We start from the raw sequence: 27,575 nt of genomic DNA on the forward strand, positions 1-27,575 counted from the left end.
AAAAAGGCGAGTAGATTGTTGGCCTTTATCTCAAGGGAGCTTGAATACAAAGGGGTGGAAGTTATGCTTTAGTTGTATAGAGCCTTGGTCAGACCCCATCTGGAGTACTGCATTCAGTTTTGGGCACGACACCTCAGGAATTATACATTAACCTTTGAAGTGATACAGCAAAGATTCACCAGACTGATACCAGGGCTTAAAGATAAGGACAGGTCGCATAAACTTGGATTGTATGCCCTTGAGTTTAGAAGGTTGAAGGGTGATCTGATCGAGGTCTTTAAAATAATAAAAGGACTCGATACAGTAGGTAAAGAGAAACTATTTCCTCTGGTGGGGGAAATCCAGAACAAGGGGGCACAATCTTAAAATTAGGGCTAGGCCATTCACGAGTGAAATCAGGAAACACTTTTTCATACAAAGGGTAGTGGAAATCTGGAGCTCTTTTCTCCAAGGCTGTGGATCCTGGGGAGCAATTGAAAATTTCAAGACTAAGATTGACAGATATTTTATTCGGTATGGGTATCAACAGCTAAGGTGGGTAAATGGAGTTGAGGCACAGATCAGCCATGATCTAACCGAATGGCGGTGCAGGCTAAAACGTTCATTTAAAGAAATCAGAGGCATTAATTTAATAATGGAGCAATCATTTGCATTGTTCTAAAATTAGAGACTGCCATCTTATATTGTAATAAATCAGGTCTGTCACACAGAAAATCAGTGCTCGAAAACGTAAAATGCAATTTAAAAATTTATGCTCATGCTCATTATATCCTACAGCTACGAGTGACCCCTCTCCCCCAGCCCCATATATTGACACCATTTTCATATCACCATACAACCAACACACCCCTCTCTCCATAGCTCTGCTTCTGCTTCAGTGCAATTGCAGTATCCCTCCCTACCCCCCCTCCAGGACATTTACCTGTAAACCATTCGCCCTCCTTGTCAGGCTCCAACTGGAGCCACACGCTACAGTCCTTGGTTTCAGGCCATCAGCCCCACGAGTCAGAATTTAGAAATTTAGAAGTCTGAAATTCATTTCTTTAAAGACTTCACTTTTCTCAGCGTGCTCAGGTAAAAATAAACCCAAGCCACATTATCACTGTAAGAAGATGAATTATAGACTGAGGTAGAGAGAGAATTCTCCAGGTCAAACTATAGGCCATTTGGACATTATTAAAACAGTAAAATACCCAGTTTATTTCTCTTTCTGGGTCGATCTTTTAACACTCATAACTTTATTATACGAGCTATGAGATCTTTAACATTCCTTGGTATTACATTGCTACTTATTGTGTTCCTGTCCATTTCTAGACTAAAAAAAAGTTAAACTAGAAGAGCCCAAAGTTAGCAGATGCTAGCCTGGAAACTATATCAACCAGCGTTTTCCAAACTTGCTTGTGTGGGGAACACCTGCAAATATTGTCACACTCCCAGGGACCCTCTAAATACTGACACACTCCCGGGGACCCTCTATAAATACTGACACTCTCCCAGGGACCCTCTAAATACTGACACTCTCCCAGGGACCCTCTATAAATGCTGACACACTCCCAGGGACCCTCTAAATACTGACACACTCCTGGGGACCCTCTATAAATACTGACACACTCCCAGGGACCCTCTAAATACTGGCACACTCCTGGGGACCCTCTATAAATACTGATGCTCTCCTGGGGACCCTCTATAAATACTGACACTCTCCTGGGGACCCTCTAAATACTGACACTCTCCCAGGGACCCTCTAAATACTGACACTCTCCCAGGGACCCTCTATAAATACTGACACACTCCCAGGGACCCTCTAAATACTGACACACTCCTGGGGACCCTCTATAAATACTGACACTCTCCTGGGGACTCTATAAATACTGACACACTCCTGGGGACCCTCTGTAAATACTGACACACTCTCGGGGACCCCCTGTAAATATTTACACGATCCCGGGGACCCCCTGTAAATACGGACACATTCCCGTGGATCCCCTGTAAATACTGACTCACCTCCTATCCTATCAATCACAACAGAGATAACTGTGCTGCTAAATCAAATACTGAGAAAAACAGAAACCTGATGACAGACTGACAGAAATCCGATAAACGTGCAAACTCCCTGGGATCTCCTCAGAGGACACTTAAGGGTTAGAGGAACCAAGTTAGAAAATTGGTGCCATAAAGCCTCTAATAATGGGTTTAAAAAGTTCCTCCAACCTCTCGAGCACAAAACCTACCTGGTCAACTGATTCTAAGCAGGTGCACTAATGGGAACGATCGATGAGGTGGGGTTTCTTTAGGTTTGGTTCTGGGCTCACTTGGTTTAGTGTAGCCAGACAAAATGAAGAGGGGCAGCACCGAGGAAAAAAAAAAAAGCATTTTCATTAAAAACAAAAGCACAAATATTAATTGCCTTTGAAGAGCAGAATGTTAAAGGAACAGACGTGGTCCCATTCTCATAATACTGCGAATATAAATATCTGAAGTATCTCAGGTTTAAAAAAAAAATAAACTAAAGCTTTTATGAAGGACCTACACCCAAAACATTAACGTGATTCTTTTGTCTTTACAGATACTGACTGTCCTGCTGTCATTTCCAGTATTTTCTGTTTATACTGTCAGTCAGATTATTCATTCAAAAACAAATTTGTGAAGTTCATTTCCATTAATCATCAGTTTAAAGGCAAAAACAGCATACAGATAAAAATAAGTAGATGTTGTAACTTGCGTCAAGCAAGTTTTGGGAAGGATGCAAGTTAGGAAGTATGTACGCCTGATGATTTCAGTTAAATTTTTATTGAACAAAACATGTTGAGCGTCATAGTTCACGTTCACTGAGCGTAAGCAGCGCTCCTAATGTTGCCGCACCACGTTCTAAATAACCTCATCAACCAAGATGTACAGAGGAGAGACGCAGCACAGTAGTGACCTGTACAGCAAACAAAGGAGAAGGTTAGAGCTGACCAGGGTTAAAATCAAACTGGTCAGCTCTTCGAATTCAGCAGAAGTGAAATGATGGTAGCACAAATACTGCGTACTGGAATCCAAACCATCAGCGCTGCGTTTAACTTAAGATACCAAAAGATGAGGTCTGCCTTGTAATTTCAAATAGGTGGGGCAACCGATTAACTTGGGTCAACAGTTTAATGACAAACAGCCACGTAACAGGCTGTCTTCCCACATCTATATGGACTGTATTAAACTATTTTTGAAATCTTCAAGCCCATGGTAATGAAGATGCACCATAGGTTAGTTAATGAACTGTTTTAAATGAATCATAGTGGGAGAGCCTCAGCATTGCACTGTCCAAAAAAAATCACACTGTATAACAGTAAAATCGCTAAACTTTTTCAGACAGAGTTCAATCCTGGACATATATACATATATTATGATGTCTCTCTTGTAACAGGCAGACAACCAATGTCAACAGTACTGCACAAATAACTCAATCCACTGTTTCTGTAATTATACTCGTGTCACTGCCTACAATAGTTACTACCGAGCAAAATAGGCAGAACATCTTTGATATTAATTATGATGCTGTGCAAATGAGTTCTTTGTAAGAGCTGAAGTTAGAGCGCTTGTGTTCTTTTTCTAAGGTGCAGAGAGAGGCGATTCTCGGGAAGGTGACCCAGAATTTTCATCTGGTGGAAAAACTGTAAGAGTGCATGCTCGGATTCCTCCCAGTGACTCCGGGAGATCAAAGACCTTCTGCCATTCGTCTTTCTCTGGGTCGTACTTCTGAACGATCTCCACCATGCAGCGGTTATTCCAGGAATACCCTCCCACCACGTAGATCTTGTTTTCAAAGACTGCCACACCTACATCACTCTGCCCACGCAACATGGCTGCAATTGGGGTCCAGTGGTCCAGGGCAGGTGTGTAGAACTCACAGCTCAAGACATCGTCATAATCGCTGGTTCCTCTGAAGTGGTTCCCTCCAATGACGTAAAGCCGGTCTCCAACGGTGCACATGCAATGCAGGCCCCGAACAGTGGTCATCGGAGCTTTCTGGGTCCATTTGTCTGTGTCGGGGTCAAAGCACATGAGTTCTTTTTGGAAGGTATCATGGGTAATCCCTCCTGTGGAGCAAGAACAAATCCGGAACAGTTAGGACAAGTTCCTTTTGTAGTTTATTTGCTACTTTTATTTTCTTGGAGAAATGAGTTAAGTTCTTTTACCATTAAGAGTAGAAAGTCTGCATCCACTTAAGAATATGACCCCTAGGAACAGGAGGAGGCCATTCAGCCACTCGAACCTGTTCCACCATTCAATTAGATCAAGGCTGATCTGTATCCTAACTCCATCTACCCATCTTGGTTCCATAACCCTTAATACCCTTGCCTAACAAAAACCTTGCTTAACAAAAACCTATCAGCCTCAGTTGTGAAATTTTCAGTTGACCCTCTAGCCTCAACCGCTTTGTGAGGAGAGTTCCAGATTTCCAGCACCCTTCATGTGAAGAAGTGCTTCCTGACATCACCCCCGAATGGTTTAGCTCTCATTTTAAGATGCCCCTTGCTCTGGACTTCCTCGCCAGAGGAAATATGTCTCTTTATCTACCCTATCAAATCCTTTAATCATCTTAAACACCTCAATTAGATCAAACCTTAATCTTCTATATTCCAGGAAATATAACCTAGTCTATGCAATCTGTCTTCATAATTTAGCCCTTTAGCCATCATAATAATTCCTTTTGATCTGAGGGTTCAATTTACAAACAACTTGTATTTATATAACACCTTTAACGTAGTAAAACACCCCAAGGTGCTTCACAGGAGCGTTATAAGACAAAAATTTGACACCGAGCCACATAAGGAGAAATTAGGACAGATGACCAAAAGCTTGGTCAAAGAGGTAGGTTTACAGAGCGTCTTAAAGGAGGAAAGCGAGGTAGAGAGGCGAAGAGTTTTAGGGAGGGAATTCCAGAGCTTAGGGCCTATGCAGCTGAAGGCATGGCCACTAATGGTGGAGTGATTATAATCAGGGATGATCAAGAGGGCAGAATTATAGGAGCACAGATATCTCCGGGGGGGAGGGGGCTGGAAGAAATTAGAGACAGGAAGGGGCGAAGCCATGGAGGGATTTGAACACAAGGATGAGAATTTTAAAATTGAGGTGTTGCTTAACCAGGAGCCAATGTAAGTCAGCGAGCACAGGGGAGATGGGTGAACGGGACTTGGTGCGAGTAAGGACACAGGCCGCTGACATTTGGATGACCTCAAGTTTACGGAGGGAACAACATGGGAGGCCAGCCAGGAGTGTGTTGGAATAGTCAAGTCTAGAGGTAACAAAGGCATGGATGAGGATTTCAGCAGCAGAAGAGCTGAGGCAGGGGCGGAGACGGGCGATGTTATGGAGATGGAAATAGGCGGTCGTAGTTACACCGCAGATGTGTGGTTGGTAGCTCATTTCAGGGTCAACTATTACACAAAGATTGCAAACAGTGGGGTTCAGCCTCAGACGTCCTGACCCTGCAATTACGCTGCAGGATACTTGCGTACCAACACGTTCATCTAAAATTCCTCACTCCCTTCCTTTAGCACAGGCATTAATCCATTTGAAATAAAAACTCTGGGGTTAGAAGCAGTAAAGATTAGTGACGAATATATTACAATAGCTATAACAGAGCTGTGGCTTAGGTCAGGATGGGACCCTAATGCTCCTGGTTATGACATTTTCAGGAGATAGGGAGGTGAAAAATGGGGTGTGGGTGGAAGTATTTGTAAAGGATTCTATCCACATGGATACATCTTAATTCATCAGAATGAAAATAATACAATTCTCACTGTGAATTGCAGACCATCAAAAAGTGGAGATGAAATAGAGGTGGGTATCTGTTGGCAGTTCAAAGGGACATGCTGGATGAATTTAGCTATCCAAAGATAGACTAAAATAAATATAATGTATGTGCTCAAAGTGGGACGAGAAAGAAGGACATCACTGCGTTTGGGGGGGGGAGGGGGGCGGGAGGTAGGATATTGTGGTGTGTGTGTGGGGGGGGGGGCAGGTGGGCTATTGCGGCGAGTGGGGGGCAGGTGGGATATCGCGGTGTGTGCGGGGCTGGTGGGATATCGCGGTGTTGGGGGGGGGGGGGGGAGGTGGGATATCGCGGTGTGTGGGGGGGAGGTGGGATATCGCGGTGAGTGGGAGGGGAGGTGGGATATCGCGGTGTTGGGGGGGGGAGGTGGGATATCGCGGTGTGTGGGGGGGGAGGTGGGATATCGCGGTGTGTGGGGGGGCAGGTGGGATATCGCGGTGTGTGGGGGGGGAGGTGGGATATCGCGGTGTGTGGGGGGGAGGTGGGATATCGCGGTGTGTGGGGGGGAGGTGGGATATCGCGGTGTGTGGGGGGGAGGTGGGATATCGCGGTGAGTGGGGGGGAGGTGGGATATCGCGGTGAGTGGGGGGGAGGTGGGATATCGCGGTGTGTGCGGGGCTGGTGGGATATCGCGGTGAGTGGGGGGGAGGTGGGATATCGCGGTGTGTGGGGGGGAGGTGGGATATCGCGGTGTGTGCGGGGCTGGTGGGATATCGCGGTGTTGGGGGGGGGTGGGATATCGCGGTGTGAGGTGTGATATCGCGATGAGTGGGGGGGGGTGGAATATCGAGGTGTGTGGGGGGGAGGTGGGATATCGCGGTCTGTGAGGAGGGAGGTGGGATATCGCGGTGTGTGTGGGGGGGGAGGTGGGATATCGCGGTGTGTGGGGGGGGAGGTGGGATATCGCGGTGAGTGGGGGGCAGGTGGGATATCGCGGTGTGTGGGGGGGGAGGTGGGATATCGCGGTGTGGGGGGGGAGGTGGGATATCGCGGTGTGTGTGGGGGAGGTGGGATATCGCGGTGAGCAGGTGGGATATCGCGGTGTGTGGGGGGGAGGTGGGATATCGCGGTGTGGGGGGGTGGGGGGAGATGGGATATCGCGGTGTGGGGGGGGAGGTGGAATATCGCGGTGTGGGGGGGGGGGGGGGGAGGTGGGATATCGCGGTGTGGGGGGGGAGGTGGGATATCGCGGTATGAGGGGGAGGTGGGATATGGCAGTGTGAGGGGGAGGTGGGATATCGCGTTGTGCGTGGGGGGGGATATCGCGGTGTGAGGGGAGAGGTGTGATATCGCGGTGTGAGGGGGTGAGGTGGGATATCGCGGTGAGTGAGGGGGTGAGGTGGGATATCGCTGTGAGTGAGGGGGTGAGGTGGAATATCGCGGTGAGTGAGGGGGTGGGATATCGCAGTGTGCGTGGGGGTGGGATATCACTGTGTGCGTGGTGGGGGAGGTGGGATATCGCGGTGTGTGGGGGGGAGGTGGGATATCGTGGTGTGAGGGGGAGGTGGGATATCGCGGTGTGCGTGGGGGGGTGGGATATCGCGGTGTGAGGTGTGATATCGCGATGAGTGGGGGGGGGTGGAATATCGAGGTGTGTGGGGGGGAGGTGGGATATCGCGGTCTGTGAGGAGGGAGGTGGGATATCGCGGTGTGGGGGGGGAAGGTGGGATTTCGCGGTGTGCGTGGTGGGGGAGCTGGGATATCGCGGTGGGGGAGGTGGGATATCGCGGTGTGAGGGGGGAGTTGGGATATTGCGGTGTGTGTGTGGGGGGGTGGGATATCGCGGTGTGTGGGGGGAGGTAGTGTATCGCGGTGGGGGCGGGGTTGGGATATCGCAGTGTGAGGAGAAGGTGGGATATCGCTTTGTTGGGGGGGGGTGGGATATCGCGGTGTGTGAGGGGGAGGTGGGATATAGCGGTGTGGGGGGGGGGGGAGGTGGGATATCGCGGTGTGCGAGGGGGAGGTGGGATATCGCGGTGTGCGAGGGGGTGTGGAATATCGCCGTGTGCGGGGGGGGAGGTGCGATAACGCGGTGGGGAACGGGATTGGGATATCGCGGTGTGAGGGGAGGGGGGAGGTGGGATATCGCGGCGTGTGGTTTGGGAGGTGGGATATCGCGGTGTGTGAGGGTGAGGTGGGATATCGCGGTGTGTGAGGGGGAGGTGGGATATCGCGGTGTGTGAGGGGGGTGGGATATCGCGGTGTGCGAAGGGGAGGTGGGATATCGCGGTGTGAGGGGAGGAGGTGGGCTATCGCGGTGTGAGGGGGAGGTGGGATATCGCGGTGTGTGTGTGTGTGGGGGAGGTGGGATATCGTGGTGTGCGTGGGGGGGTGGGATATCGCGGTGTGGAGGGGGAGGTGGGATATCGCGTTGTTAGCAGGGGAGGTGGGATATCGCGGTGTGGGTAGGGGAGGTGGGATATCGCGGTGTATGTGGGGGGGGTGGGATATTGCAGTGTGGGGGGGGGGGGGAGGTGGGATATCGCAGTGGGGGCGCGGTTGGGATATCGCAGTGTGAGGGGAAGGTGGGATATCGCGGTGTGTGAGGGGGAGGTGGGATATCGCAGTGTGAGGGGGGGGAGTTGGGATATCACGGTGTGTGAGGAGGGAGGTGGGATATCGCGGTGTGTGGTTTGGGGAGGTGGGATATCGCGGTGTGAGGGGGTGTTGGGATATCGCAGTGTGTGAGGGGGAGGTGGGACGTCGCGGTGCGGGGGGGGGGGGAAGGTGGGACATCGCGGTGCGGGGGGGAGGTGGGATGTCGCGATGCGGGGGGGGGGGGGAGGTGGGATGTCACTGTGGGGGGCGGGTTGGGCTATCGCAGTGTGAGGGGGAGGTGGGATATCGCAGTGTGTGAGGGGGAGTTGGGATATCACGGTGTGTGAGGGGGAGTTGGGATATCACGGTGTGTGAGGGGGGAGGTGAGATATCGCAGTGTGTGAGGGGGGAGGTGAGATATCGCGGTTGGGGGGGGGCGGTGGGGGGGGGGGGGCGGTGGGGGTAGGGGGGCGGGGGGGTGGGTGAAGGTGGGATATTGCAGGGTAGTACTCCTACTCCTGCTCCTCTGGGCCCACAAGGAGTGCTGGAAAAGGAAATTACATTGTGGAGCTGGCAGCTCCCGCCTCCCTTTCAATTCAATTCAAATCGCTTTATTGGCGCTGCCACGCTCCCTGACCTCATGGCACAATGCATTTTAAGTTCACTGTGGGAACCTGATTTAAATATGTTAATGATGAAGTGCCCCACCTCTCTAGGATGGGACACTCGGACACCTTTGCGCAGCGGGATAAGGTCGCTTTTCGCGCATTTGACAATTTAAACCCCCCCACCCAGTCGTTGGGACTTAATAGAGGCCTCAGAATCCATAGTTTGAGATAAAGTTAGTAAGCATTTAGCAATGCATAGATTAACCCAGGATAGCCAGTGCAACTTCATTAAAGGCAAGTTGTGTATGACAAATTTAATAGAGTTTTGTGAAGAAGTGACTGGATAGGTAAAGGGAATGCAGTAGATATGGTGTATATGGATTTTCATAAACTGTCTCACAAGATGCTTGTTACATGAATTTGGTCGTGTATGTAGTGTATGTGCCTTTAAGAGCCCCATGTGTACTGTAATGCCGGTAATGGCCACTCGGGCTATATAAGCCTGTATATTGTGTTGTATCAGTTCGTTCCCCTCCAGACTTTGTTTAGTAAACACCTGTGAAACCAACTCCTGTCTTCAGTGTCTCTATCATCACACGGACACAACAGTGGCGACGAATTGGAAACGGACTTACCTGCAATTCGGCAGCACCGCAAGGACATCGATTCCTCTGGCGTCCAAAGTTGAAAAGAAATCAAGAAAAAGAAAAAGCTGTGGTTTCACCAGCTAGCCAAGCTGGTGGCAGGTACTGCAATAATCCTTCCTGGGCGTCGGGCTGGGGCTCCAGCGGCTGGCTCTGCAGCTAGGCCAAGCAGCGAAAACGGAGGTAAGCAGTAACAGACGGGGAGGGAGCACTCAGGAGACGGCCGGCGCTGCAAGCAGGTCGGCGTTCAGACCTAGAGAGAGAGTCCGGCGGGAACGAGTCTCCCACTGTAAATAAATAAATAAAAAGAACGGAAACCGCGGGAAACAGCGTTGTCATCGGCAGCAGCGGCGGGGAAGTGCCATTTTTTTTCTAGGTTGCCTAAGTCTGGCAATATTGATGCTTTTGATAACAAGATAGAGGATTGGACAACATATGTGGAAAGAGTGGAGGTATATTGCACCGCAAATGGAATAGAAGATGAAAAAAAAGCTTCAGTACTTCTATATCTAATGGGCGCAAAGACATATAAGCTGTTATGAAACTTAATCACTCCAGCCGAACCGATGGACAAGAATTTTAAGGAGATTGTTGATACCCTACACTGCCAATTCGGGGCAAGACTGGCAGATTCTCTATGAGACAAATTCGTCTGCGGTCTCCTAAGTGAAGGAACACAAAAAAGGCTACTTTCTGAGAAAGATTTGACACTGGACAAGGCTTTTAGTGCAAGAGGAGCTGCAGAAATACAGCAAAAGCCGCAGGACTTCGGCACCCATGAAATGACACGGGGTTTCGAGAGATGTTATCGCTGCGGCAGATCCACCCATGACCAGAGGGACTGCTGGTTCAAGGACAAAGCATGCAGGCAATGCGGAAAGATGGGACACATAACACGTGTATGCCGATCTGGAAACAAAAAATCCACTAACGGAAAAAAAATCAATAAGGAAAAGCACAGAAAGGTACAAATGATGACGGACAGTAGCTCCGAAGACCCGAAGAGCGATAGCGACTCCGGAAACAAGAGGCTAAGCTCTCTCAAATTACATAATGTAATTGCCAAAGAAGATTACCAGACCATTTGGGTTACCCTCACAATAGCAGGGTCCCCAGTTAAAATGGAGCTAGATACAGGATCAGCTCTGACCGTCATAAATCGACGGGATTACAAGCGGCTATTTCCGCATATACCTTTGAAAGACACATCCATTATCTTGAAAACATATACGGGGCAGAAAGTATACCCCAAAGGAAAAATAAGGGTGCCTGTTGTATACAACGGCAAGGAAATACAGAAGTTGTATTTATACGTTCTACAAGATGGTGGTCCACCACTGTTGGGACGTGAATGGATCAGGAAAATACGTTTAGACTGGCACTCCATTCAGGCACTGACGGTGACCAGTAAGGAAAAATATGATGATGACGTCATACCTGAACGATTAAAAGACATCTTGGCCAACGCCAAGGAAGTGTTTCAAGAGAAACTAGGAACCTTGAAAGGCATCACCGCCTCAATAAAAGTGGAAGATGCGGCAATTCCCAAGTTTTTTAAGGCAAGGCCGGTGCCATACGCAATTCGTCCAGCAGTCGAGGCAGAGCTGGAGAATTTGGAAAAGGCAGGCGTATTAACCAAAATAGATTGGAGCGAGTGGGCAACACCCATCGTCCCGGTCATGAAGAAAACATTGAATAATGATAAATCTGAAGAACAGAGAAAAATTCGCATCTGTGGAGACTTCAAGGTGACTGTAAACCCGGTCCTTCACACGGTACAGTATCCTCTTCCGAGGATAGAAGATATTTTCGCCTCACTATCCGGAGGGAAACGTTTCACCAAAATTGACTTGGCACAGGCATATCTACAGATGGAGGTTGAAGAGGCCTCTAAAAAGTATCTCACGATAAATACACACAAAGGCCTATACCAGTACAATCGACTGGTTTTCGGAGTAGCATCCGCTTCAGCTATCTGGCAAAGAGCTATGGAGCAAGTCCTGCAAGGGATTCCGGGGACTCAATGCTACTTCGATGACATCCTTGTAACAGGAGAAAATGACAACGAGCACCTTGCCAATTTGGAGCAGGTGCTCACTAGGCTGAGAGAACAGGGCCTACGAGCAAATCGCCCCAAGTGCGAATTTTTCCAGAATCAAATATCATATTGTGGCCACATAATTAATAAGGAAGGGTTGCATAAGTCACCTGAAAAAATTGAAGCGGTCATAAAAGCCCCAGCACCTGAAAATGTTTCACAATTAAGGTCGTTCCTGGGATTAATAAATTACTATCATAAATTTTTACCGAACTTATCAACTCTTCTACACCCTCTTAATGAACTGCTACAAACAGGAGTAATTTGGAAATGGAGCGAAGACTGTAAACGTGCCTTCCATAAATGCAAAGACTTAATCACGTCCAAAGAAGTTTTGGCTCATTACAACCCATCACTGCCAATCAGACTGGTGTGCGATGCATCCCCTTACGGCGTAGGAGCGGTATTATCGCATAAATTCCCTGATGGCTCGGAACGGCCGATAGCTTTTGCGTCACGCTCATTGAACTCAGCTGAGCGTTAACTATGCCCAAATCGACAGGGAAGCACTCAGCCTGGTATGGGGAGTGAAGAAATTCAACCATTACCTACACGGACAAAAATTTACCTTGTTGACTGACCATCAACCACTCATCTCCATATTCAACCCTAAAAAGGGTGTTCCCATTATGACAGCGCAAAGGCTACAGAGGTGGTCCCTTTTTCTAGGGGCACACCAATACAACATAGAATACAAAGGATCAAAACAGCATGGGAATGCTGACGGGTTATCGCGCCTACCATTGCCAACGGTAGAAGAAGCACCTACCGTAGACCCAGTGGAGATTTTCCAGTCTACCATAGTCGATTGTCTACCAGTAACAAATTCTGCCATTGAAAGGGAAACTAGAAATGACCCGACTCTCTCACGAGTCTACGATTTAACAGTGAAGGGATGGCCAGCGCATGGCGAACCACTGTTACCAGCATTCTCACAAAGAAGAGAACAGCTGTCAGTATGCCGAGGAACCTTGATGTGTGGATCCAGAGTGGTGATTCCACCCAAACTCCAGGATAAAGTTCTAAAGGAGCTTCACGAGGGGCATCTGGGTGGAGTGAAAATGAAGAACCTAGCCAGGGCGTTTGTATGGTGGCCAGGTATCGATGGAGACATCGAAGAAATGACCAAGAGCTGCCTAGGATGCCAGAAGGTCCAAAACGCTCCACCACAAGCCCCTCTACATCCCTGGGAGTGGCCCTCATCCCCCTGGCAAAGGGTACACATCGACTTTGCTGGTCCATTTATGGACTCAATGTTCTTAATCGCGGTTGATGCACACTCCAAGTGGCCGGAGGTAATAAAGATGTCCTCCACCACCACGGAAAAAACCATCACAGTATTAAGGACCATATTTGCCAGGAATGGGCTGCCGGAACAGATCTGGTCTGATAATGGACCGCAATTTGTGTCCGAAGAATTCAGGAAGTTCTTAAAAAAACAATGGGGTTAAGCACTACACGTCCGCCCCATACCATCCCGCCACCAATGGATTGGCTGAAAGGTTTGTCCAGACCTTCAAGAAGGCCATGGGTAATGAAGACATAAAACTTCAGCACAAGGTGGATAACTTCTTGTTCGCATACAGGAATGCAACACATATGGTTAGAAACCAAACTCCCGCCATGATGTTCTTCAATAGAAACCTAAGATGCCGGCTGGATTTGATCAAGCCAAACATCAGAAAGGACGTGGAGAACCGGCAATTTCAAGGCATGAATGAAAGGCCAACTAGAACCTTCCAGATAGGTCAACAAGTTTTGGCCCGGGACTACTGTACCGAGAAATGGCAGCCTGGAACTATCTGCACACGACTAGGACCGCTGATGTATACCGTAGACATCGGAGAAAGCATAATAAGGCGCCATGCCGACCAAATCATAGAGTCATCCGAAAAGGGACAACCTACACCACAACTCTATACGCCTAATGATGAAGTAGAGATACCCATATCTACCTCCGATCCGGTGATACTGGAACCCGATGAACCCGACACTGGCATTCAAGCCAAATCAGCCTTGCCAAAAGAACCTACTACACCACCAGAAACTACTACACCACCGAGGCGTTATCTGGACTGAGTCAGGAAGCCTCCAGAGAGACTGACTTATAATTAATTAACTGCCGCAATGTGTAGATTATTTTTCTTGTAACATGTAATTAATGATTACTTAAAATATTATGTGCTGGTTGGCTAAAAGGGGAGGAATTATCGTGTATGTGCCTTTAAGAGCCCCATGTGTACTGTAATGCCGGTAATGGCCATTCGGGCTGTATAAGCCTGTATATTGTGTTGTATCAGTTAGTTCCACTCCAGACTTTGTTTAGTAAACACCTGTGAAACCAACTCCTGTCTTCAGTGTCTCTATCAACACACGGACACAACAGTGTAGTATACAGGAAACAAAAGGTTAGGGTTAATGGGTAAGGGTTGGAAGTGATGTATCCCAGGGTCAGTGCGGGGTCACTTTTGTTCCCTTCATGCACACAGCAAGCACAGCCTCAAAATTTGCTGAGAACACAAAAGGAGGAGCTTTGACAAACACAGAAAAGGATGCAACATACTTCATGAGGTCCTGCTCTCCCTACTCTCCAAACATTTGAATTTCTAACTTTTGGAAGAGCGTTCTGAGTATGTGTGTGTCCGGGCATGCGCAGAGCTCTCTCCTAAATAGGACAGTTAATGTCCCTGCCAGGCAGGAGCCAAACCATGCAAACATGGCACTACCTGGCTGGAACCTGAACTGCACACCAGGGAGTTTCAAAACTAAGAGCAATTGCATAGAGACTGATCAGGACAGAGAAAACAATCTAATGCTAAATGACAGTGCAAGCAATATTGCTAGCATGAGGTTGAAGAGATTAGGCTTTAGAAGCTGCTCTCACATTGTGGTGCTGGGAGGGGAAGAGGGAGGTTCAACCATGTTATGTTCTTAAAACAGCCAGTAACAACTTGCTTAAAATCTACCGTGTCTCAGCTTGCAATGTTCATGTGTGCAGCAGCAAATCATAGAATGATACAGCACGGAAGGAGGCTATTCGGCTCATTGTGCCTGTGCTGGCTCTTTGAAAGAGCTCTCTAATTCGTCCCACTCACCTGCTCTTTCCCCACAGCCCTGCAAAATTTCCCCTTCAAGTATTTATCCAATTCCCTTTTGAAAGTTACTATTGAATCTGCTTCCACCACCCTTTCAGACAGTGCATTCCAGATCATAACAACTCGCTGTGCAAAATAGTGTTTCCTCATCTCCCCTCTGGTTCTTTTGCCAGTTTCCTTAAATCTGTGTTCTCTGGTTAACGACCCTTCTGCCAGTGGAAACAGTTTCTCCCTATTTACTCTATCAAAACCATTCATGATTTTGAACACCTCTATCAAATTTCCCCATAACCTTCTCTGCTCTAAGAGCAGAAACCCCAGTTACTCCATGAAACTGAAGTCTCTCATCCCTGGTACCATTCTAGTAAATCTCCTCTGCACTCTCCCCAAGTCCTTGACATCCTTCCTAAAGTGTGGAGCCCAGAATTGAACACAATACTCCAGCTGAAGCATAACCAGTGATTTATAAAGTTTTAGCATAACTTACTTGCTTTTGTACTCTCTGCCTCTATTTAAAAAGCCCCGGAGCCAGTGTGATTTTTTAATAGCCTTCTCAACTTGACATGCCACCTTCAAAAATTTGTGTACATGCACCCCCCAGGGGTCTCTGTCCCTGCACCCCCTTCAAAATTGTACCTTTTAGTTTACATTGCCTTTCCTCATTCTTCCTTCCAAATTGCAAATGTTACATCTGGTGTCATGGAAGCTTTTAAAATGGAAGCCCAATCTGGGTTTGTTCTTCATTGAAAAAAAGTTCCAGTAGAAAACACAATGATATCACACATCACCACTCAGATTCCCAACCTATGGAAATACTATATTCTGCAAGACAGTTTACCAGGTCACCATACCCTTTAATACGAATAGTACATGTGAGCTAAAAGTGGCAGTTAGAATCATAGAAAGTTACAGCACGGAAGGAGGCCATTTTGGCCCATTGTGTCCGCGCCAGCCAACAAAGAGCTATCCAGCCTAATCCCACTTCCCAGCTCTTGGTCAGTAGCTCTGCAGGTTACAGCATCTCAAGTGTACATCCAAGTGCTTTTTAAATGTGGTTAGGGTTCCTGCCTCTACCACCCTTTCAGGCAGTTAGTTCCAAACCCCCACAACCCTCTGGGTGAAGCAATTTCCCCTCAAATCCCCTCTAAACCTTCCACCAATTACAGTGCCCCCTGGTTTTTGACCCCTCTGCTAAGGGAAATAGGTCCTTTCTATCCACTTTATCCATGCCTCATAATTTTATACACCTCAATGAAGTCTCCCCTCAGCCTCCTCTGTTCCAAGGAAAACAGACCCAGTCTTTCCTCATAGCTAAGATTCTCTACTCCCCGCAACATCCTTGTAAATCTCCTCTGTACCCTCTCTAGTGCAATCACATCTTTCCTGTAATGTGGTGACCAGAACGGCACGCAGTACTCTAGCTGAGGCCGAACTAGTGTTTTATACAGTTGAAGCATAACACCCCCCCTGCTCTTGTATTCTATATCATGGCTAATAAAGGCAAGCATTCCGTGTGCCTTCTTAACTGTAGGGTTCTCAAAATTCCCACATTCCCCAAAAGTTATGGATAAAGGGACCCTGTATGGACAAGTTATTAAAAAGGGTACACAAAAGAAAATGGCTTCTGAAACCTCGTGACCAAGGCTTGCAGGATTTTAAAAGCAAGGCCCTGCAGAAGGCAGGCCCATTCAAATCCTGAAACGAAACCTAACATGCATGGATCTGTGAAAGACTTTGCCATTTTCTAAAGCCAGACAGCTAGGTAAACACAGAATATGCATTCTTCACCTTGGAACAGATCAAGTCAGGATGGACCTAATCTTGAGGCCATTAACTTTTTGCATAAATAATCGGTAATAGCTCATAGGTAGCTACCAAGCCAGGAAAGACGATTAAATTTCATAAATAACAAACAGCCAGGATATCGAAGCCATTAAACAAAGAGATAACCGCCCCAAAAGCCATTAAAGTGAATGACTGTAATCATTTTAGATGAGCCCGCCAAATTAAACAAAGAACTGACCTGATTTGGCGTGCAGATAAGGGGTGAAGAACCGGGTATAATTGTAGACCCACCGGTAGCTCTCTCTCTCTTGCCTCTTGCTCCTGCCTCTCTCTCGACACCGGGGACGCCCATTACAGCACCGGGGGCCAAACGCGGGAGGAGAACGGAACCCGATTCGAGCACGCACAGGACACATGGGCCGCAAACAGACGAGACGAGGCGAACGGCAAAACCGATAGGCAGAGAAGGGCAGCGAAAAAGCGTTGGGGACGAGCGGGCACACACCCCGGCCTAGTTATAAGCTGGCGTTTGAAGCATGGGTAGAAAAATCAAAATGAGAATATAAACCACCAACCGAGCCCCAACCGCAACAAAACCGTCGGCGACCAAACCACCACCAGAAGAACAACCATTCCTGCAAGGTGAAGTACCCAACAAAAGACTTTACTCTAACGAAGAAAAAGGAGGGTACTTCACACAGACGACTCCATCGCCGCGCCGTGACCACGTGACGACGGCAGGCCCCAAAGGACAAGAGCGAACCCCAAAACCACAACCGGCTTAATCGACAGGTTTCGAACCGTCAAGGAAACCTGAGCATGAATCCCTGGCCCCTCGTAGCTTAATCTAGTTAGGTATTGGGGGTGGGATAAGGGTACGGGGATTTTCAATGTGTTTGTTTCCCGTGATGTGCCGTGTGTTCCCCATTCCCAATTAAGTGTAATTTTATATGCCTGTAATTATTCTAGTAATTATCAGTGTTGTGTTTTATTGTGCCTTTAATAAAAATTGCGGTTTTCTTGCACCAAACCAATTGTCTACTCTATTTTCTGTATCGCCGCCTGTACCTAACTCCGGTGTCCAGAACCCAGGGGTGTGGGAGCGATTCGAACCGCTCAGAAACAGTCAGGGGCAGAGCTGACTGGGCACATGCCACCCCCTACATAACCACCTTATCTACTTGACCTGCTACCTTCAGAGATCTGTGGACATGCACTCCAAGGTTCCTTTGTTCCTCTACACTACTCAGTGTCCTACTATTTAATGTGTATTCCCTTTCCTTGTTGGCCTTCCCCAAATGCATTACCTCACACTTCTCCGGATTGAATTCCATTTGCCACTGTTCTGCCCACCTGACCAATTTATTGATATCTTCCTGCAGTCTACAGCTTCCTTCTTCAGTATCAACCACACAGCCGATTTTAGTATCATCTGCAAACTTCTTAATCATACCCCCTATATTCAAGTCAAAATCGTCGATATATACCAGAAAAAGCAAGGGATCTAGTACTGAGCCCTGCGGAACCCCACTGGAAACAGCCTTCCAGTCACAAAAACACCCATCAACCATTACCCTCTGCTTCCTGTCACCGAGCCAGTTTTGAATCCAACTTGACACTTTGCCCTGGATCCCATGGGCTTTTAACTTCGACCAGTCTGCCATGTGGAACCTTATCAAAAGCCTCGCTAAAGTCCATATACACTACATCAAACGCACTACACTCATATACCCTCCTTGTTACCTCCTCAAAAAATTCAATCAAGTTTGTCAGATATGACCTTCCCTTAACAAATCCGTGCTGACTATCCTTGATTAATCCGTGTCTTTCTAAATGAAGATTTATCCTGTCCTTCAGAATTATTTCCAATAATTTTCCCACCACCGAGGTTAGGCTGACTGGCCTGTAATTACTCGGTCTATCCCTTTTTAAACAAGGGTACCATATTAGCAGTCCTCCGGCACCACACCTGAAGCCAGAGAGGATTGAAAAATGATGGTCAGGGCCTCTGCTATTTCCTCTTTCGCTTCGCTTAACAGCCTGGGATACATTTCATCCGGGCCTGGGGATTTATCCACTTTTAAAGCTGCTAAACCCCTTAATACTTCCCCTCTCACTATGTTTATTTCATCTAATATTTCACACTCCTCCCCCCAGATAACAATGTCTGCTTCACCCCTCTCCTTTGTGAAAACAGACGCAAAGTATTCATTAAGAAGCCTACCGACGTCTCCCGCCTCCACACATTACCCTCATGATCCCTAATAGGCCCTACCCTTTCTTTAGTTATCCTCTTACTCTTAATATATTTATAAAATATCTTTGGGTTTTCCTTGATTTTACTTGCCAAGAATTTTTCATGCTGTCTCTTTGCTTTCCTAATATCATTTTTAATTCCACCCCTACACTTTCTGTACTCCTCTAAAGATTCTGGAGTATTTAGCCCTCGGTATCTGTCATACGCCTCCCTTTTTTTCTTTATCTTATCTTACATAAGTAGGAGCAGGAGTAGGCCATACGGCCCCTCGGGCCTGCTCCGCCATTCCATAGGATCATGGCTGATCCGAACCTAGACTCACGTCCACTTCCCTGCCCGCTCCCCTTACCCTGCATGTCTCTAGACATCGAGGGGGCTCTAGATTTGTTAGTCCCACCTTTTTTCTTGAAGCGCACGTTTGGTCTGAACCCTCCGGATCTCGTCCTTGAATGCCTCCCACTGCTCTGACACTGATTTACCTTCAAGTAGCTGTTTCCAGTCCACTATGGCTAAATCCCCCGAGCTTAGCAAATATTGCTTTTCCCCAATTTAAATTTTTTATTCCTCGTCCTTTTCCATAACTACCTTAAATTTAACAGAATTATGGTCACTAGCACCAAAATGCTCCCCCACTGATACGCTTTCTACTTGCCCAGCTTCATTCCCTAAAACTAAGTCTAGAACCGCCCCCTCCCTTGTTGGGCTTGCTACATACTGGCTAAAAAAGTTCTCCTGCATGCATTTTAGGAATTCCGCACCTTCTATACCCTTCACATTAATTTTATCCCAGTTAATATTGGGGTAGTTGAAATCCCCTATTACTGCCCTATAATTTTTGCACTTCTCAGAAATTTGTCTACATATTTATTCTTCTATCTCCCTCTCACTGTTTGGGGGGCTGTAGTACACTCCCAGCAGTGTGATCGCCCCTTTTTTGTTTTTCAATTCGACCCATATGGCCTCATTTGATGATCCCTCCAACATATCATCCCTCCTCACAGCTGTAATAGTTTCTTTAATCAATACCACGACACCCCCCCCTCCCTTTTTACCTCCCTCTCTAACCCGTCTGAAAATCCTGTAACCAGGAATGTTGAGCTGCCATACCTGCCCCTCTTTGAGCCATGTCTCTGTAATAGCTATAATATCATAGTCCCAAGTATCTACCTGTGCCCTCAGCTCATCTGCCTTGTTCGCTATACTCCTTGCATTGAAGTATATACCATTTAGTACAGGCAAACCTCCTTGTTGACTAATATCTAGCCCTTGATTCCGCTGTCCTTCCAATTTACTTTCTACGTTTTTGTTTTCCAATTCCAGTTTTTCTTCCCTCCTTATTGACTCTATACTTAGGCTCCCATCCCCCGCCAAGCTAGTTTAAACCCTCCCCAACAGCACTAGCAAACCCTTCCGCGAGGATATTGGTCCAGTTCCCATTGAGGTGCAACCCGTCTGGCTTGTGGAGGTCCCACCTCCCCCAGAAACCGTTCCAATTCCTCAGGAATCTAAACCCCTCCCCTCCTACACCATCGCTCCAGCCACGCATTCATCTGCTCTATCTTATTTCTGAACTCACTAGCACGTGGCACTGGTAGTAATCTGGAGATTACTACCTTTGAGGTCCTGCTTTTTAACCTCTTTCCTAGCTCCCTAAACTCTGCCTGCAGGACCTCATCCTTCTTCCTACCTATGTCGTTGGTACCGATATGGACCACGACCTCTGGCTGTTCACCCTCCCCCCTCAGAATGCCCTGCAGCCGTTCAACGACATCCTTGACCCTGGAACCAAGGAGGCAACATACCATCCTGGAGTCACGTCTGCGGCCACAGAAACGCCTGTCTGCTCCCCTAACTAATGAATCCCCTATTTTGAAGGAATAAGCCATATTTCAGAAAAATACACCATCATATGAACAGAATTCTGATTTTATTAATACATGATATACTGGGTTTAAAAATCTAAAGTTTCAACGACACAAGCTGTGCAAACAGGCTTCCGAGATGGGATGGTTTGATAACACAAAAATTATAAACACCACAAGCTTTTGAAATGGAAATTGGTTAAAAATACCAAAACCATGGCCCTATTGAAATAGCAGTTTGGCACTTCCAGAAGGTCTGGAGAAACACAATGGAATGACCCAAGTAAAGTGTTAAAAACTTACACTTCGAACAGGAACACAGAATATTAAAAAACCATGTGCCTTTGTAAAAGTAACATCAAATGAAACAGGAAACACGATTATAATATAACCAACTAAGATGGCTAGGAAAACAAACATCCTAGTTGAAGTGTCTTTAATTTACATGTTGTAAATATGATACCTACAGAACACTTTGCAGATATGACTTCAATAGATACACCAAGCAATTACATTGTGTTTGTGTTGAACTTGGAGCACATAGTAGACACGACGTCTGCTAATAACCAGTTAAGCCAATATTAAGAATTGAATGGAAGACCTTCGATAAGAATGACATCAAAGAGATAAATCTGTTGCAGCCATTTTTTGATATGTTTTTGGAACACCGAATGGTAGAGACATAATTATGCATGCAGCAGCTAAATTGACAGTAAGAATAGAAAAAAGTCAACAGGAAGATGACTAGTGATAATTAGCTTACATCAGCAGAAAACTTCAAAGGATTTACTACTGCAAAAAGGATATAAAAATAGAGCTTTTCAGAAAGACAGTCAAAAGTCGCTGGGAAGGGGCAAGCGATTCTTGGCTTCAGAACCACTCTGAGCCTACAACTGAGCCATGGGTAATCAAGGTATTTGATTTTGGTGGATATTCTGGATTAGAATTAAGAATAAGAAATGTAAAAATGTACTAAGTTAAGATTTGAGAATAAGGATCTCTGAGGATAAGAAATGTAAGCTACTTGGTTTTGAACTGTAAAGTTGCGATTGACTCAGAAGCTGTTAGCTGTATGTCGGCTCTTAAATAAATCTATATATTTTTAGAATTGTCTCAAGTAGTATTTCTTTATCAAACTCGCGAACTCAATTTCTGTACACTCTTTTGTAAGGAGTTGCAGAATTCTGGGGGGTATTCCGGACCCTCATAATATCCGGAAGGTTACAGTCTAGTTAAACTTATAAAAAGTGTTAGAGGACGGTAACATCTACACGTTGTTCCTTTCCTTTAGGGAGAGATAGTCTGAACCTTTAGACCCAATTAAGCGTCTTATAGAATTCGGCTATCTTTAGCTTTAGTTGAAGGTGAACGTCTGGGGAATATGCCTGATCTGGGGTAGCCCGAAAAGGGCTAGGACTAGTAATTATCCCTCCACTATCACTATTGCTCTCCCTCTCCTCTTCCCCCCCGCCTGTGCAGCTGAGCCTTCCATGGTGCTGTGGATTTATCGGAAAAGAACATTGGATTCACATGCTATTCTGCTGAACCAAACCCCTTTTTGAGATACTAAATGACCCAAACCCAGCCAGCGTACCTGAACTGTGAGTTGGTCAAAAAGACTTGCATTTCTACAGCACCTTTAGTGACCTCAGGACATCCCAAAGTGCTTTACAGCCAATGAAGCACTTACTGAAATGTAGTCACTGTTGTAATGTAGGAAAAATCCCACCTCAACACCTATAAAGGTGCTTTTACAGGGCGCTTGTATGGTTTGTATCGTGAAGAGCTCAGAACGTGGACACTGGTTTCTTGCAATCCAAACTAAACAAGCACCAGTGTAAAAGCTGCTTAAAACATGGTGCTGCTTTCTATTCTGTTGCGGCTAACAGATAAATAGGAGACAGACTAGATCACTGACTCCAGCATGCATCATCCTCCTGATTGGAGGTTGTCACGGTGAGGTTTGACTCAGAAGAAAAAAAAAGAAAAACATGACTGTGGCTTCGCTTAGCTGTTTTGCTCTCCAATTAGAGGTAATGTCTGCTTAGTTCTAGAATTAATCACTTTCCCGTCAGCCAAAAGGACTTAGTAATACACCAGTTAACGAGTTTAAACACCACGTCTACTGCACACAAGTGGCCTTTCATTAGTGCTTTGAAAGGAATACATGCAACGGGCCCAACAATATGAGCTAGTTAAATGGAATGGTCTCGAGCAGGAAGTTGCCATCTTGAACTGGGTCCTCGATTACCAAAGATCCAGGCTTCATGTGGGCTCAGGCTAAGCCGCTCAGGGCTTCAAAACACCATGTCTTATTCAAGCATTTACACAGTGAAACTGGTGCACAGCCCTGGTTTAACGAATATTGCAGTATTAGCCAAATAGGATTCATTAGGATAGATACAGATGTTAACCCCTCGCTTCTGAGGAGGATCTACCCCTAACTTGGGGGATCAGGGTTCGCTGCTTTAGGAGACTAAACACGCCGGTCAGTCTATCACTTTCTCAGTAATACACAAAGTCAGAAACTGTAAAATAAGTAAAGTTTTATTAAGGTACCTGGACTTCACTCTGAGAAACCCTTTGTGTCTACACACAAGTATGCCTCCCAAAGAGTGAGCCCCGAGACTCACGGGGCTACAATATTTATACATTTTCATAAATTGCAAGTCATGGAAAACAGAAAACTAGGCGATCACGCGCTCCACGAGTCACTTGTGTGTTTAAAATTTTTTTTTTTTTTTTTTTTTTTTAAATACAGAGTTTTGCTTAAGTTTCACATTTAACTTTCAACAAATAGTGACCATGAGACTGCTACACCAGTTATCTTATGTCTCCTTGAGTGTGGTTAGAGAGTAGAACATGCTGCTCCTTCTGTTCCTTCTTATCTACTTCTACTGCATTCCCATAGTCCTGCATCAGTTTTTTTACATTTAAACTTTTAACCCATGACAACTAGTCCATCATGCTTTGCAAGGCATTTGTAAGGCAGTATGTGATTTGCTTAGCTTATCATTCCCTCCTTTTATCATTACATGATAACCTCGACCTTTTTCTCTACATGCTGGACAGGGTGTCAACTATTCCATACATATATTACATATTCAAAGATTATATTTTTATCATTTATAGTTTCCTCCGAACATATACAGCATATATGGTTATCCGAGTCAGTCGCCATATTTCAGTTGGGAGTTAAATGCAATATACAATATAAGCATACAATCAAGCAAAGGTAACCCGTCATCAATGTCCAGGGGTTGGAGGGGTCCCATTTTATCCTAGTACTATGCCGAGTCTTCGTAAATGCTATCACCTTCCTCTAATTCTTGCAGCTCTTCCAGGTTAATCCTAGTCCAGTCCTGTGTGACATTGATACTTCCTTGAGGTTTATTGATTATAATCATCTGCTTTTCACTTCCTGATCCACACTTAATCAGTCTGTTAATTATGACCGAGACTAGTACGTATGAGACAACCAGACAAATGACCCATTCCAATATTGTTCTAAACAGTCCTCCAAATAGTCCATCTAGTAGACACAACGGCCCCCATCCACAATTTCCCGTTGTGGGGTCAATGTCTCCGGCCTCCTTTCCCTTTCTGTCAATTTCATCAATTTCGTTTTGGATTTGCTTTGAGAAATCACTGATGTCCGTACAACATTCTGCTCCAATAACTGCACATGCTCCTCCTTGAGCATGTAAAACATAATCTAATGCCATTCTGTTTTGTAGGGCAAACATTCTTATTTGGCCCATTTCCTTATTGATCAGTTTCAAAGCCATGGCTATGTCATTGGCAATATCTTCCACATCCTGTGCCAAATTTCTTATTTCATCTAATGCCATCATTACTCCATAAGATGGTATTAAAGCTCCTAGGAGTCGGTTCCACCAGGTTTGGTGGTGTGTTTTGAAAGGATCCAAGCCCAAGAGTTTGCGCATGCGAAATTAGTTCCATAATTTCTTTTTTTCCCCCCATTGACTGTAGGTTGGGTCTTCACTCGGAATCTCATCTTCAAGTCTGAAGGCTGGGACGATAAATGCTATAGCACATCTTCCTTTAAAGTTATTTGGTAAATATGGGTACCCAGTATGATTGCACACCCACATAGTCCCTTCAAGTGCTGTTAGAGAACACTGGTATGATCGTCTGGCTAGGTTCTCTAGATCCCATTCTGAAGTTTGCAGACAATTAGTAGCTCCTTTTGATTTATCATGGGGTTTGGTAGGCCACATAGTTTCATTGTGTTGTCCCTCTCTTTTTCCATTTATGGAGATGATGGTGTCACAAAATGTGGGGAAAAGCACCCCTACCGCCACTTCACCAATTTTTGATTCTATACACCATTCGAAATACGGTACGATTGTTATTGGTATACCTTCTACTTTGGTGCATTTCTTGCAGTTATCGGTTCCGGTGCAATGTTCTTTGGACCAGGGTCGTATTCTGTGCCTTGTCAAGTTGCACTTATCAGAAGCATATGTAAGTTTGGCTTGTTTATGATGCATTAAGTCGTATATCAGACAGTCACCAGATGTGACTGCCATCAATGGAAAACCTCCCGCCGTTCCTACTGGCCTCGGAGTGCATAATTTTGATTTATTCTTCCATGGGTGGTTTTCGGTACTTTGTGCCTTTTTGTAGAGAGATTGTATCCTCTCGAGCCACTTCTGGTATAGATTTTCTCCTCGAGATGCCAGGAGTTTCCTTCCTCCTCTTTTTAGGAGGACACCGTTTATATCTATTAGTGCCGATAACTGTACTCGATTCTGACCATGACAGCACTCATTTACGTGGGTTTGATCATAAACATATACATCCTTATGGGACTCACTCTTTGGGAGGCATACTTGTGTGTAGACACAAAGGGTTTCTCAGAGTGAAGTCCAGGTACCTTAATAAAACTTTACTTATTTTACAGTTTCTGACTTTGTGTATTACTGAGAAAGTGATAGACTGACCGGCGTGTTTAGTCTCCTGAAGCAGCAAACCCTGATCCCCCAAGTTAGGGGTAGATCCTCCTCACAGAAGCGAGGGGTTAACAATTCAACTTTTAACCCATGTCAACTAGTCCATCATGCTTTGCAAGGCATTTGTAAGGCAGTATGTGATTTGCTTAGCTTATCACAGAGACACTATTTCCTCTGGTGAGGCAATCAAGAACAAGGAGACAATCTTAAAATTAGAGCTAGGTCATTCAGGAGTGAAATCTGGAAGCACATTTTCTTACAACGGTTAGTGGAAATCTGCAATTCTCTCCTCCAAAAGGCTGCGGATGTGAGGGGACAATTGGAGCTTTCAAGACTGAGATCGATAGATTTTTGTCATCTAAGAGATATGGCACTAAGGTGGGTAAATGGCATTGAGGTACAGATCAGCCAGGATCTAATTGAACAGAGGAGCCATTTAATAGCCTACTACGTATTAAATGAAAGGGGTTTAGTAGCCTACTCATGTTCCTGTTAAAAACTAGAAATGCCTTAGTAGATAGGAAAGATCAAGAAACTGAAAGAACAAGGAAATCTTCCTCCATACTAATATCCCAGTGTGAAGTGAACCCATCATCAGGGGGTATGAACAAATCGGAGATCAGCTCTAATCCACATGTTTGTCAGACAAGCTCCAAGGACAGGTGTAAAATAGTCAAATGAGTCCCAACATCAGGCCCAACCCCAATTCTATCTCTGCTTGATGTATGGCATACCTGTAGATAAGGAAGAAATTCTGATAATCATACTCACTGGAAACACATCTGAAATCCAAGGTTAGATGTCAAAGTGTCACAGTCAAACCAGAGTCAGGGATAAGAGTGTTAAATGTTCCATTCAAAACCTTGACCCCGGAAAGGCTGCCGCCTCTGACAACACACGTGCTTGGCTTCTTACAGTGGAAGAACTAGCTGTTCCCCATACCCACCCATTTCAAATTTTACTATGAAACGAGACCAATAAAGATTATAGGCATCCACAAGATAGCACCAAGGTCAATTCTGTTAAAGCCCATGGAGACCATAGTGAATGAGCAGCTGTTGCAGCACCTTGGCTTCAGAACAAATCAGTGGCATTGTACACGTGTTAGCACAGTTCAAAACTACTTCAGCCAAGGTTAAGAAAGGGAAAAACTAATGCACATATGGGAGGAGGGAAACTGGCAAACGTGGTGGCCGCCATGTTTTAATATAAGCAGAGTGTTTTTCCAGAGCTGGCAGATTGAACAACATTAGTTGATTAGAGAATCTAACACTTTCTTTTAGAAATTAATGGTTGGAATTGCTCATGGCAATGGGAGAATGTGGTGTGTTATACAGCAAGAGTTTTATTCCACGTAACACACAGTGTATCCTTAAATAACGAGGGTGTATTTACATCTTACTAGATGTAAAGGGACCGCCTTGAGGAAAGCTGTCTGTTGGTAAGGTGCAGCTGTGTTTCTGTGATGTGTCCTTCTTAAAAAAAAAGGCTTGCATTTATATAGTGCCATTCACAACCTCAGAACATCCCAAAGCACTTTATATGTAAGAAACATGGTAGTCAATTTGCACACAGCAAGCACCCACAAACAACAATGACATAATGGTCAGATAATCTGTTTTAGTGATGTTGGTTGAGGGATAAATATTGGTCAAGGCACCAGGGTATGTATCTGAGGCCTGGTTCCTGTTGAACAAAGGTGAGTTTAATATACTAATGTCAACTGAATAGTCATTGGTGTCCTGGTCAATATTTATCCCTCAACCAACATCACTAAAACAGATAATCTGGTAATTTATCTCATTGCCGTTTGTGTAACCTTGCTGTGCACAAATTGTGTGCTACTTTTCCTACATTACAACAGTGTCTGCAAGTCAAAAGTACTTAATTGGCTTTG

General features: G+C 45.8%; 1 protein-coding gene across 5 annotated transcripts in view; it reads right to left on the minus strand.

Annotated features, from left to right (window-relative positions):
* LOC147124895 (kelch-like protein 13) overlaps positions 1 to 27,575 on the minus strand; it is a 458,191-nt gene that overhangs the window by 88,433 nt on the left and 342,183 nt on the right. For 4 of the 5 annotated variants that reach the window (XM_085994347.1, XM_085994356.1, XM_085994337.1 and 1 more), the window contains one exon: positions 2,772 to 4,076. The exons of the other annotated variant lie outside the window; for it this stretch is intronic. In XM_085994347.1, the coding sequence (XP_085850473.1) occupies positions 3,589 to 4,076 (488 nt within the window). In that variant the 3' untranslated portion in view covers positions 2,772 to 3,588. Of the gene's footprint in view, positions 1 to 2,771; positions 4,077 to 27,575 lie in introns of those variants that run through there. 5 annotated transcript variants of the gene reach the window in all.

Source organism: Somniosus microcephalus, chromosome 1, assembly GCF_052327205.1.
Source record: "Somniosus microcephalus isolate GS21.2 chromosome 1, FLI_Smic_1.0, whole genome shotgun sequence".
NCBI classification, from domain to species: Eukaryota; Metazoa; Chordata; class Chondrichthyes; order Squaliformes; family Somniosidae; genus Somniosus; species Somniosus microcephalus.